At 35.4% G+C, this 14,312-nt stretch overlaps 1 protein-coding gene across 25 annotated transcripts in view; it reads right to left on the reverse strand.

Moving 5' to 3' along the window:
* The window catches only part of RIMS1 (regulating synaptic membrane exocytosis 1), a 188,617-nt gene that overhangs the window by 65,910 nt on the left and 108,395 nt on the right, over positions 1–14,312 (reverse strand). For 16 of the 25 annotated variants that reach the window (XM_010707745.3, XM_010707738.3, XM_031552570.1 and 13 more), the window contains 2 exons: positions 7,957–8,069; positions 386–552 (listed from right to left, as the gene is read on the reverse strand). The exons of 8 other annotated variants lie outside the window; for them this stretch is intronic. In XM_010707745.3, coding sequence (XP_010706047.1) covers positions 386–552; positions 7,957–8,069 — 280 coding nt within the window. Of the gene's footprint in view, positions 1–385; positions 553–7,956; positions 8,070–9,928; positions 10,010–14,312 lie in introns of those variants that run through there. One more of the 25 variants, XM_019613171.2, reaches the window with a different exon arrangement.

Consider the following 14,312-nt stretch of genomic DNA (forward strand, 5'->3'; position numbering starts at 1 on the left):
GCATATAGGGAAATAGTCACATAAAAATAAAGAGATTTTACGAAATAAATTCTTTAGATGACAAAAGTACATTGTTTCTTCTGTAATACCTTACTGGCATGTAGATTACACTGGCATGTAGATTTGCAACCCGTAAGGAGATAATAATATGCTTTTATGTCCACCTTTCCACAAATACATAACTTAACGGGCACTTTTGCTTTCTGTTGTAGATGTGTAAGTGCAAAAAACTACCCTCATCTTAGGCTAGCAACGGAAGATAGTTTATATGTACACAGGCATACTTCGTAAGTTCTTCTGTGCCTTTTCAATAACTTCTGGCTGGATTTTGGCAGATAGACAAAAAGGAGGTGTGATAAAACTGAAGCTGCATTTGAGAACTCACCTGATTCTGCCCCGAGGGCGTTCAGATTGCTCTGACATAAAACTTGTGCTGCTGAGGCGTGAGGCACTGCTGGTTCGCGAAATGGCTGATACGTCACTGACATCACTATCTGATGATTTGGCAGAGACGTTATCACAACTTCTGTACTGATCTGTTTGTATGTTATACTAGAGATTAAGAAAAGAAAGGGTGAGGAGTCTCATCAAAACAGAATGTATATACTGAGACAACAAATGACCTAAGTATGACAATTCTGTCAAGCTTCTTTTCAATTTAACAATATTCGATGAATTCAGAGAAACATTCATATTAAATAATGTCTTTATGTCTAACGAAGAATTAAAAAGTGGTATTTATGGAATAGATCAGATACTTGAAATATATTACAACACTGGAATTTTAAAAGGTTGCCTGATCTTCAGTACTCTTGAACTACAATGAGGAAATATCTATGCATTGTATGCACACCTTCTCAAGCACATGCATATGCTCTATTTGGTTGTAGATCTTTTTTAAACTTTTCAAATACTAAAAAATATGCTATGAAATACTTGCACAGAGTTCTTTTGTGAGAGCAGAACTTTATTTGTCTATATGACTATATGATATATAGTCTAATGCTACAAGAAGCTGGCTGTGAGGGGTTGATTTCAATTCTTAAGTTATATCTTTGTATTGTGATACTTGAGAAATGGTAAAGCAGAAAGCTAACTCTGTAAAAATAATATTTGTTCTCAAGCAGATTGGTTCCCGACATGGCTTCTTCTACATGTGCACAAACATAAGAACTAACAGAGGACCTGTCAGGAAGAATATGCAGAGAAGGGTGGAAATTGGTACACTTTTATCAAAAGCAGAAACTTTGGTAAGTTAACTGACTGAAAATCCACACCATCTTTTATGTAACACTTGTATTACCCACATCATCAATAAAACATGCAAAAATAGAAGCTTCAGTCCCAGAAATGTCACACTTAACTAAATTAACTAAAGTAACTATTCAGTCACAGAGATATGAGAATCAAGCCATTGCCAGGTTTCCAAAATTAAAATTCACTATCATTAGAAAGAAAGGGACAGTTGGCTGAGAAGGGATTCTAACAGTGGCATACTTTCTAGGGCATGGTATGTGAAAACTATGAACACATGGCAAGATGAGACAATTTCTGACAGAACGCTCTACAGAGTTCACCTTCTGGATATGCTCTACAAAACTGCAAGTCACTGAAATTTATGTATGAATTATACTCAAAGTTGTAACCATCTGTGCACATCCCCAGCTGGAGTAGGCATTAGATTGTACGCTGAGCCAGTTCGCAAACGTCATGACTTAGCTTAAAAACCCTGGCAAACATCATCTTAAATTTGTACAAATGAATGTCTCTCCTCCTATCCTCTAGTCATGTTTATTTTCTAGTACTCCACTGCCTGTCAGCAACTACCTTAGAGGTCTCCACAGCACATTTGGGAGCCTCTTGTTAAAACAAGTAAAATGAAGAAGTTAACTGGGGTAGAGAATGGGAGGGAATAAAGATGGTGAGCATAGGACTCTGTAGAAAAAACTGGAGTTACACAAATTAAGCAGCTCAGCACATGTTCTAGGGTTACTCACAGTTTCTCTACATCAAAACTCATTGGGTAGCATTTTTCTTCTGAAGTCTATGCTTCAAAAAAATCAAACCAATAAAACATGAAAGTATTTTTTAAGTCAGGATAAATAAAAATGTTTAGAGCTTGAAAAAAAATGGTTGACTTTTTTTCCAGATTAACAGCACCACTACTGAGCCAGTCTTGATATTTTAGGCAAAAATCCACATAATTCCTAAAGGAATCTTTTAAATTTTCCTAAGATGACACACCTGAAAATAGGAAAAAGCATCTAAGCGTATGTAATTTTATTGTGAGATGGGAGATGAAGAAAGAAGTAAAGCCGTGTCTTCTGCTGCTTTGGTATTCCAACATCAAAACTGCAGTATAAAATACAGAGATTCCAAGGAAGAGAGAATCCTTCCATTTGTGGATATAGAGATTAGCACAAGAAGAAGCAAGGCTGCAATCTAATGTTGAGTTTGCAGCATTTACATTTTACTTCTTAGGGATTTAGCTCTTTCTTCCCATTGCCATTCCTTCTGCTGAATTGCCTGTCCTCTAAAGGAGGCATACAACATTGTCAGCTTCTTATTGCCTGCCCACCCTTTTCAGTATAGTTTGGCAATCAAACAGTAACTTTAACTAATATCCCGAGCCCTAATCCTAAGAGCCTGTACGACAGATTGGGAGGATGACAAAAAACTCAAGAACTCACACAGCTTTCTCCCTTTCTTTCTTGCAGATTCTCCGATGTAAGAGCACAGGGCATATGAGTATAGCTGTAACAGTTGATTTGTTCTGTTCCCAGAGAACTTCTTTGGGCAGAAAATCTATATAGATAACTTGCACTGCTGCCACTCAAAATTTTCTTTTAATTTCTTTGAAAGAGCATTTTAATTTCAAATAATGTGAAGGGGCAGGGAGAAGGGAAAGAAACAAATGAAGAAAATGGGAGCATATTGAAATTAACTTTTTTTTCTTTCAAACACAGAGAGAAGTAAAGAGCTCTTACATTAGCGATCATTAAAAGAAGACTATGTTACTGTTACGATACTCTTGAATTAATCTTTCAGAGGAAAAATGTCACAAGCTGAGATCTTCTTATTTGATACTTTCAGTAGAGTAATGCCTGCAAGTTTTCCAGTTGGAACCAACAGTAATATCATATAGTCCCTCTCATCTAGAGTCCTACTCCTCTTCAGCATAACTGTGCGTATTTGTAATGTACTTCCCTATCATGTTACATTTAAATGTTACATGAACCTTCCAAACTAACTGAATTTTCAGTGCAGTTCCTTCCCTTTCAACTCCATGTCTCACACATTTAAAGCCCGAGTATCATTTCTATTTTGAAGTGCACTATTTTTCACATTAGAAAAGTTGCTGAATTTTGCTGCTAGCTTCAAATCCCCATACTGTCTGCACTGTTAGTTCACTTTTGTATTACAAACGTGTTTTTTTCAATATAACTATCAGAAATATAAACCCTTAACATGCAGTTCTCCATTCATTTTACCACCTATGGAGTCGGTTCTGTGCCAGCAGTAGGAGTACAAAAGGGTTATGATAAACTGCAAATGTGTTGACACCAGTGAAAAGAGCACAGAAAAACAATGAGTGCACTTCATAAATACTTTCACAGTTGCATAATGACTAGCAGTATTAGCAATTTACTGATTTTGACACATTTTAGAAGTAATTTAATAATTCATTATAATTATCTTTCGTATTAATAAGTTTTATTTCTAGACTTGTCCTCAACGTGTGTGTGTGTGTGTAAACATTTGGAGGATAGAACAGTTAAGAGCTTTAATAAGTGAAGGAGTGCTCCTTCCTTTGACTTCAGAGAAAGCCTCAGGTGTCTAACTCCTGAAAATGCATGTCCAAAAATGTTTTAAATAAGAAAATCAGATGGGGATTAGGTTAATGAATCTAGGTTCATCGAGGGTCTTGAGCATATAGCTGCCTTCTGAGGCACCTTATTCTAAAGATGAATTTTGCCAGGAAATGCTGAATCATGGCAGAAAACACCCAGTTTTAAGACTATTTGCAGAGGATTCCTATGAATGTTGCCCGGATTCAAGGCCTGGCAGCCACCATCTTGTCTGTGACTCCTACCAGGACCTGGGTCTGCGTCTGAGGAGCAGCCCATGTGATGGTCCAGAGGCCAGTAAATACCAGTGTATCAGTGTATCAGTATTGGAGTGACTATTGAAGTAATACACAGGTATAACTTTTACTTGAATGTCAATGCAAAGGGAATAAAAAAAAGTTACTGCTGACATCAGCCTCTAAAAGAATCCCCTACTGCAGTCACAGGGACTCTGCTCAGCATCATATAAAACTTCGGTAGTCAGCCTCTTATCCATATCTCCTGTCCATTCTACCCTTGTAGGCTTTAACTATCAACCTAAATCTAGATTGCCAGTGGTCTAATGACATGATTATACATTTTATGCTAAATGATTTCAAATCACATACAGTGTTAAGTGAGTTGGTAACACACCTAAATATAGAGTGATGCACTTTTAAGTAACCACAACAGTGCTCTGATCAGTAACTCTCTTAAATAAACAGACCTAAAAAAATGTGTTGCACAATCTTTGAAAAGCCAGAACAGCTGCAGCAGAGTACAGTTAGTGTACAAGAGCCATCAAGACCAGTAGGAATGATGTAGATAATTACCTATTCAAAATTTGTTAATTTTGATAATTTTGTTAATTTGTTAATTAGTTGTTTAGAACAAAGATGTTTAAAAACAGTTACATACCAACTGCACTGTGTATGCTTGAAAAACTAGTTCTTGGCTACCAAGACGAAGAAATTGAGAAACTGAGTGGGAAAAATTGCAAAAATGGAAGAAATATACCAGACAGAAATTGGAAATTGTATTGACTTGAGTCAATAATAAGAGCAGATTTAAGTTTTATACATTAATTCTGTCCATACACAAGTAAAAATCTTAAGAGGTTTATGGAAGGTGTATGTGTAATAAAGCAAGAATATTCGGGAAAAAAATATAGAGGAAGAAGCAAGTATATCTGAGCTGATTGTTCTGAAGGGATTTTTTTCTGAATGCACAGCAGCACAGTTTCTCTAATAAATATAAATACTTATTTTCAAAGAGGAAGCAGAGTTGTAAACTATGCTTGCAAGTCTTGTTTCTTTTATAGCTACTTTATCTTTATTTCTTGCTATTCTAAACTATTAGACCACTAAACATTTTTTTTGTCTTCAATTGAAGTAAATTTTACTCCTGCAGTTTTCAAAGATTTTTCAGAGATTTTGGCACCAGAAATTAGGTATAATCTTAAGTCCTTAGAGATCAGGTTCATTAGCTTAACTGGATTACTTGCCACGACTTACTACATTTTCATTAGAACTGTCACATCTTCATCTGTTTGGTTTATTTTTCCTGATTTGGTGAGCATCTTCACAGGATAAACAGCAGCACTAGGTTTGCCTTTAAGAACATATTCAAAGTGTCCACTGTCACCACAGGGATATGAAGCAGACAGCTACATCACTTAATATAGTGCAGAGCATTAGAATGTGCTAATATAATTTGTTCTCAGCAGTTAAGAATTTATCACATATTGGATCATCCTACTATACCGTATCATGTAGAAAATGCATGAAAAGTTAAAGATTTTTGGATTTAAATTATTCATTCTCTTTACCTCTTTTATAGCATGGAAAGGAGTACATCTCTGTCAGAATATGAAGTACTTCCAAAATATTTTTTTTTCAATAAAAATGGACAGAGAATTTCCTTCTCTAGAGTTGTGGACATTGTGAATAAACAATGCTTCAGCAGAGTTCTTTCCATCTAGTATCCATCATGCTGAAATTTCAATTTTAATTTGCACATATGTTTAAAAAATAAAGACAATAATAGAAACAGCTAAGCATGAGTGGATAAGGGAAACACTGCAGTTTGCTTTTTCCAATCGCTTAACCATACACTGGATCTACATTAGCATTAGTCAGACAAGTATACCAAATAATAAATCTGGCCAAATCATAAATCTGAAAAAAGTAAAAATTTAGTCATCCTTGACAATGTCCTCGCATCACACATTCCCCTTCTCTCCTGACAACACTATCAAGCTCATTTTGCCAAGTTAGAAATATGCAAACTCGTTGGGAGTTCGATAAAGACACATTGCATCTCACTCTTGTCCTGAGTTGACACAGTCAACATGATATTAAATGATAGTAAATGAAGTATTAAAATTATTATGCAAATTCTGACTTCTGATCAGAATCACAGAATGCCTGAGGTTAGAAAGGACCTCTGGAGGCTGTTTGGTCCAAATCCTGCTTGAGCAGGGCCACCTAGGGCAGGTTACCAATACTTTTCTTTTTTCTGGGGGGGAGGGGGTAACATTTATAGCTGGCAGTTGGTAATTGAGGATGTAAATCTTTGTTTCCCTCACTTTTCTTCCCTGTTTTAAATTCAGTGTTTACAGTGAGGTGGTCTCAAAAAGAGAAACATCTTTATTATAAAGTTGTCTCCATATTTAACTGTAAAAAGATGATGATACAAAGTAGATGCCTAATTCCATACTACCCATTCTAAAGTGAATTTCAGATTTTTTGTACTGCTGAGTGCGATCTGTTATTCATTATTTTAATTTGTGTCTACAGGAGCACCAAGTCTGTAAAACACAAAGAAGGGACACTTTGGAGGGGCAGGGACAAAAAGCCCGGTGCTCCACTACCACAACAAATGCCAGGAGTATACTGATGTCTCAGCTCTTGAAAAACTGTCAGTGTTTGCTGTTTTCTGTTCATTACCACTTCACAAACTGAAAGACTGTCTCTTTTAAAATGTGTTTAGATCTTATTGATATGAAGAACTTCTTGTAAACATCTTTCTTAAGGTCTAAATTATTAAAAGCTGTAATTTTATTGAAACAGCTGCTGAGATCTTATCTTTAATATATCTGGTTGTTAAATGTGTCCCTGAGTTTTTCTGCAGTGGACTTTTACATTTGCAGTGCCATCCCGTGGTTACTCATTGCCAACACACTACTACTGAGTAGGCCTTGGTGGTGGTGGAAGAACAGAACTGCAGGAATGCTCTTTGCAAACCCTAATGAATAGCCGGTTTTGTCTTTGCCCTTGACTTACGCTACAGAAACACCGTGCTGCATCTCTAAAAAGGAAACTTCTGCAGATATTTCCGCTCTTAGGCTTCTAAAGGCAGCAGGACTTCAGCACGACTCAGCTCCAGCCCCTCACATCTTGGCTTGTGAGAGGAAGCCCGGATTTCTGAGATCTTCTGCAGATTGCTTAGAAGTCTATAGAGATTTGAACTTACATGCCTGTGGGATAGCATTTCAGCATTATCAAGAAAAATATATATGTTCTGTCTACATAACATAACTTCATTCATGTAATTTTGTATACCTTCAATAATCAAAGGGAATCTTTACATTTTTATTGGAAAATGAGATCAAGGTAACAGGTATGTATTTCCAAAAGAAAACACTGTATCTGTGATATCATTAGGATGCAAAAACATTACATAAATATGAAAACAGCTGCATGAGAATGGATCTAATTGTGCCTAGCTCTCTGTATATGACACAGCATCAAAAGCCTAGAGAAGAATAAAAGATAAGGGTCAGCATAGAAGGATACTTCTTGTCTCCTATTTCAGCCCCCAGAGATTTACAGACCTGGGCCTTAAAATCATGGTGACATGGCTCTGTTTAACAGCTGCTGAAGATTCCTTCTTTCCTGAATAATTTTTTTCAAGTGTTCTGCTTTTTGCAGCTTCGTTTTAGGTAAAATCAAAGTCTAAGTGTAAAATACACGATGGGAATAAAAACGACGTTAAAAAGCCCTTACTGAAGACACTTTTGTCAGGCTTTATAATACAATGTTCTTGAGGGTGGTATAATATTTTAAATAGACATATTTATATCTTCAATTTTCAAGCCAAAGTATCATTTTAATACTGCTAACTTTACCTTGGTATATTGCTCACGCTCATGTTCTTGACTAGAACCAGACCCTGACGTCTGATTATAACGGTGCACTTTCATTTTCATCTGCCTTGTTCGCTCCTCCACTACTAAGCTTGCTGCAAAAACACATAATGAAAATCAATTAAAAAGAGTGAAAGATCTTCTGGAAAACAAACAAACAAATAAACCGGTTTAGCAACAATTTTAACTTATATCCATCTAAACGAAACAAAGAAATGTACAGACATGTAGAACAAGTAGGGTGTAAAAACATCACAAAGGAACACTAACGTCAATAAATCAACCACTTCCATCGCCAGATGTCTTTACCTGAAAATGGGCAGACATCTCAATTTCTTATATATAATCAAGCTGATGCAACAGATATGAAGAGAGTGAAAGAATTTAGGTGGTTTGTCGGAATATAATATTATAATGTCTGAATAGAGAGGACGTAAACCTATGATCATCTACCTGTACATGTGCTTAACTGTAGAAAATACTACAGCAGCATTCTAATGACTAATACATCAAACAGGAATTAAAATTTGCTTTTAAAGCAATTAAATCCTACTACTATCTTAATATCTAAACGCTTACCATAGCTAAACATTATTTTTAAGAGAAATAATTTTTCTATTCAACTGTTATAGTAAAAGATACAACACATTTTTTTTTTATAAGACGTCGTTTAAAAATTCTACTTTATAATGTTCACTTCTACTCTAAAGAAATCACATGCTCTTCTATTTTTTATTTCCCTACCATTTATCTATAAAAAAGGAAATCTAATATTAAACTTTCAAGAGATTGTGGTGCTATAAAAAGTATCTGATTCAATTTGAATGATCAATGACAATATTGGCTGTGCTTGCCATAGGAAGATGCCCATGCACTAAAGGAAAAAATTGGTGTGAAAATCCCTGGCCTGAAGCTTCCTTAACTTCCAAAGAAAGTTAACCTTGTGGTAGTGCATAATTATCAGAGGAAACTGCGTATTCTGCCATTCTTAAAGTTGGTTGGACTACAAATGCAAAGGAATACCAATAAAACCAGAACCTTGAAAACTGGTACTCTGTGGCAGTTCTAAAACTACACCCAAATATTCATCAGTGGTTATTCTAAATTACAGGAACGTTCACTATGCCATCATTTTTCACAGGTTCTAACATCCGAGAAGAATGATTTCTTTTAGTTGCAATTTTTGTGTATAACCATAAGTTCAAGACCTGTGTTTTACTCGGGAAAACCCCTGCAAAATCTTTTTTCTGCTTTTGGATCAACCATGGACTTGTATGATTCTCTCCAAAGATTAGTTTTTAAGAGTTAGGATTTTTGTAAACAGCCCCTCCCAGTTCAGTGACAGGAGACAGACATCAATTTAAAGGCTTCATGGAATCACTTTTTAATCACAAAACACAGAGAACTTTAAATTAAGGAAAAACAGGTGTACTATCATGATGTTTATAGATTTACATTATGAATTAAAAGGTACCAAAGATACCATGAGTGAGTTTTACGCTGCTACTTAACTATGGGATTCTTCACAGATCTCCTTTTTTGTTTGTGCTTTGCAAGCATGAACATAAAAAAAGAAAGTAGTAACCTCAGAGTTGAATATTTTAAGCTGTGTTAAAGCACAACAATTGTGCTTGCATGTACCACCCATAACGAGTTTGAGGAAATCATGAACTGTCTGTGCACTGGTTGGGTATGAAAAAAATACAAAGATATCACTGTCAAAAATGTTTTCGTGTCCTCCTTCCACATTTCTTATTTAAAGGTAGGGAAACTAAATACAGCAAATTACAGTAAAGTTCTGCTACAGCTACAAGTTTAAGGCAAAAGATAAAATTACCATCATAATCTTCAACCTCCCACATTTCAGAGGGATCAATCTAGGAAATTCTGCACATGCAGAATGTCACACTGGGCCCAGTGAGTATTCCAAAGGACTATGTTGGTTAACGTGTACCTTAATTGCAATGAGTCCAGTTCCACCATCAGATATGCAGGCACAGCTCCAATTACTTCAATGGAAGTTGCATGGAGGTATCTGAAGGCAAAATTGAGCACTTTAGGTGAAATTTTTAAAGACGGCCTCTTATTTTATGGACATATATGAAAGGATTAAGATATGTCAATTAGTGACCGAAGTCAAAAACTCAGATATCTCAATCTTATCATATATTCATGAAATAGACTGAGGATATAAAAATAGGAGGGAATATTGAGACCCCTTTAAAAATTTAGCCCTACATGTGTCCTGTGCACAGGCTACAGTTACTCTAAAAATAACTGTTTCACCATGTGACTGATAGGTGCCTCACCCTGCTAACTTACATACCTGAGAAAGTATAATATGCAATGCCTACTATTTCAGTGAGTATGCAGAGAAAGTACTGTAGTCAAAACTGGGTAAAAAATCAACCTTAACTCAGTAATTCTGGATTATGCTCGTATTTAAATCCTTAATCAGAAACGTATGTTTTGCATTAATGGATGCCATTATACAAAGTAGCATAAGAACAAGTAGTGAGGACTGTTAAGTTGATGTAAAGACTCTGAAAGAAATCTGTTTTTGTGCAAGAAGCAAAATGTGCTATTAGCTATTAGCTAAAAACAATTGGTTATCAACGTACTTCTGAGTAAGGCATTGCAATCTAGAAATTACAGCTGCATTCTTTCCAGCTTTGCTCACCATGCACATCTAAGTGTATGATATATCTGGTTCAATTCTGTGATAGAAAATTTTGTCTGCCTGAAAAATAGAGCAGTCTACTCTTTAAAGTTTTATCAGAAAAAAAAACAAAAACCCAAAAACTAACACAGGAGCAAAAGCACATGAGCAGAAGCTGTAACAACCATAAGAAACACCACCATACAAACACAGAACTTTATTGGAACACAACTGGTTATCACAGGTAATGAAAATTTGACATAAACAATTCTTCAAGAACTTAACCTATCTCTGAGAAAAAAATATGGATCTACTTTATTCTTTACAGAGTGCTTTTCCCAGAGCTCTTGAGAAGGAGAACTATGCAGTAAGCTACATATTGAAGCATAGAAATCCCCAAACCTCTAAATTTTACAGTGTCCCTAGAATTCAAAATATGAAGATTTAACACAAGTATCTCAAATTAGAGGTACAACTACCCCAACATCAGTTGTGCATCAGTCACGCTTTGAAGAGCTATCACTCTCATCACTTTCAGAGATGCTCAATCAGATCTGAGATCAAACAGCATAAGAAATGTTGAAAGTAGAGAACTCATGGAGTAAACTGCTTAAATAAGAGGTACACATTTAGAGGAAAAGCTTTCATTGTAAGGAGTTCTCTTGTGTAAACTATGTGGAGATTGTAGAATAATAAGCAATAAAGCCGTGAAAAAAAGACAGACATACAAATGGAATCAAAGTATTATTCTTCAACTCTCTTAATTTGCTTAGAAACCACTCTGACTCCTGTAATCTTGAGTACTGTCTGGGATGGAGTTAATTTTCTCCACAGCATCCCATACAGTGCTTTGTTTCAGATATGTAGCATCTAAATGTCTTAGCTATTGCTGAGCAGTGCTTGGACAGTATTAGGGCCTTCTCTGTTTCTCATTCAGTGATAAAACTGTCTTTTCAAGGTAGCCACTACTTGGAGACTGTCTAGGCATCTGTCCACTGGTGGAAGATGGTAAGTAATTGCTTTTGCATCACTTGGTTGTTTGATTTTTTTTTTCCTTTCACTTACTAAACTGACCTTAACTCTGCCCACAACAGCCCACGCATTTTTACATGCTTCTGCTCTTACAATTCCCTCACATACCAAGCTGTGGATGGAACAGGGAATGAAGAAATTGTGGGTGCATAATTGCTTCCTGAAGTCAACCCACTGTACTGACCTACCAATAATTAAACAATTACGCCCAGCATAATTCTGAATAGTTTTCCATCAAACAAGCAGAAATTCTCTAGTTAGCATTTAGTTTATTAATGAACTCACTGCTAAGTCCCATCTACCTTCCACTGTGAATGGGATTCAAAGCAGAAAACATAGTCTCCTAAGATTAACATCATTTCCTAACCCAGAAGCCTACCAGCTGTTCTTGGGTCTTTTCTTCAGATGTCATTTAAGAGATCCTTTTGAACACTGGGCACTCTGCACTGTAATTCATGAAATATTTTGCAGGATTCTAAATAAGTCACATGTTGGAAGTATAATTAAACATCTGGATTTCTAATCTTTGAAGAGGTGATAATGGTATGAGAAAAAGAACAATTTAACATAAATAAATGAAAGAGTTGTTTTTTTTACCTATGGAAGAATTGTTTTCCTACCTATAATCTCAAGAAGTTGCATGTATTTCTTTTGATAAAGTAGTTTTGCTCAAGACAGTTCTTGGTATATGTTTCCATCATAAGGAAAGAGATTGTCTTTTTTTTTTTTTTTGACTAAAAGTATATAAAATACATGCTCTATTTTGATTGTCTCAAATATGCAAATCCAAAAAATGTGACTTAAAGGAGGTAGAGAATAAACTAATGAAAATGGCTAAAGCTTTTTAATTTTCAGCCTGCAGCCTACCCAGAAAGGAAAATTAGGATAGGACAATTGGTGTGGTTTTGTTGTTTTTGTTATTTTGCTTGTTTTTGAAAGAAGAAAGAGCCATTTCTTAATTTTTTCAAGAGATTATAGAATTTATATACAGTCATACTCTTTATAATATGTCATCACTATGGTATGGTTTACAGAATTGCATCTGATAGCATTAACTAGTTAACAGCCTAACATCTCTATCTCTATCCTCAGAGAACTGTGGGCATATTTCACCCCCTATCTGCTATTAAACAATACAGAGGTTAGGCCTCGTTAGAATACTACCTATCTTTTCAATTATGTACAGAATAACAGAACAATGAGCAATACATTATACTAATAAATCACATATATTATAGCAGATAGATGAAAAGGTAGAATTTTTTTTTTTTTTAGAAATACTTCACAACTTCATTTGTAAATCGTGCTGCATATGGCTTACTTCTCCAATCTGAAGTCTGTGAATCTAATAATGCATAAAATCTAATTTTAAAATGAATTCAACCTGCATTGATATCTAAAACATTCCAGTCTTATGAAAGTGAGTACTATGAAAGCTGCAAGAACAGTAGTGAACAGTGCAAAATAAGCTGAAGTAATTTTGAGATTTTAAGTCTCCTCTTTAAGTTTTCAAAGAAGTTATCAAAGTAGATATCATTTGCATGATTTCTTAAATGGCAGCTATCTACTAAGCTGATAGCTCAGTATATGAAGTGTGGGCTCATTTATGTATGGACTGTATCACAGGAGCAATACTGAACTAGTATGGAGCTAGTCTTTACTAGCTCTAGTCTTAAACCAGTGAGCTTGTACATTTACATATCCATCTCTTCCACATTACAAAAAATATCACAGACACCCTCAATTCTGCAGACTTTGGAAAGCTTTGAAGCTTGACAACTGATTACACTTAAAAAGAAACCATTCATACATTTGAGAAAAGGGATTACAATTATTTTAGCACTGAAACTACCTCTTTTACAGCAATGTGACTGTGTTGGATTCTGATCATCATCAAATTCCTAGGAAAATTATTTTCTGCCCAACACTGAACTGCTGCCCATGTTTACACATACAGCTCCAGCAAAATGTCACTATCTTGGAAGCGGAGACTTGCTGTTACCTAGCTAGTAATAAAGCAAGAGAAAAGGGAAACACTGGCAATGTATATGAAGATAAGCCTCTGTACATACAAAACTGAGAAATTCTTAAAAGCCATAATCTGATAAGGAGTCTAGGACATAAAAGTAGAGAGAGCAGAAACTGGAAGATATTCAATTTAATGTCAGCGGATTCAGATATTTTAGGAAGACTGTAATTCCAGCAGACTGTCAATCCAAGCATACTCTTCTTGGAAAAGAAGCCACAAAGTCCGTAACACAATTTTGCATTAAGAGATTTAAGGAATGACTAAAAAGAAAGTAGATTTGTTAATTGACTGTGATCTGTAATTATTTACACAGGAGAAGACTACTGTGAGTAGACGGCCCTTTAATTGAGTGGACACAGATTCAATAAAATCCAGTACCTAGGATAAAATAGGTAAGGCCAGATAAGTAATACAGCATATGTTTAAAAGAACCAGGTGGTTAAGCACAATAAAAATTTCCAATACTGACAGTGATTAAGCGAAAATTCCTTCCTAAAAGGGCATTCCTGTTCAAATTAAAATATGGGTCAGAAAACTAATGCCAGAATGACAAGTGATATTACCACATCTATAATTAAAGCTGATAATCATACTGGTCTCTTCAGAGCTATAGAAAAC

Source organism: Meleagris gallopavo, chromosome 2 (assembly GCF_000146605.3).
Source record: "Meleagris gallopavo isolate NT-WF06-2002-E0010 breed Aviagen turkey brand Nicholas breeding stock chromosome 2, Turkey_5.1, whole genome shotgun sequence".
Classification (NCBI taxonomy): domain Eukaryota; kingdom Metazoa; phylum Chordata; class Aves; order Galliformes; family Phasianidae; genus Meleagris; species Meleagris gallopavo.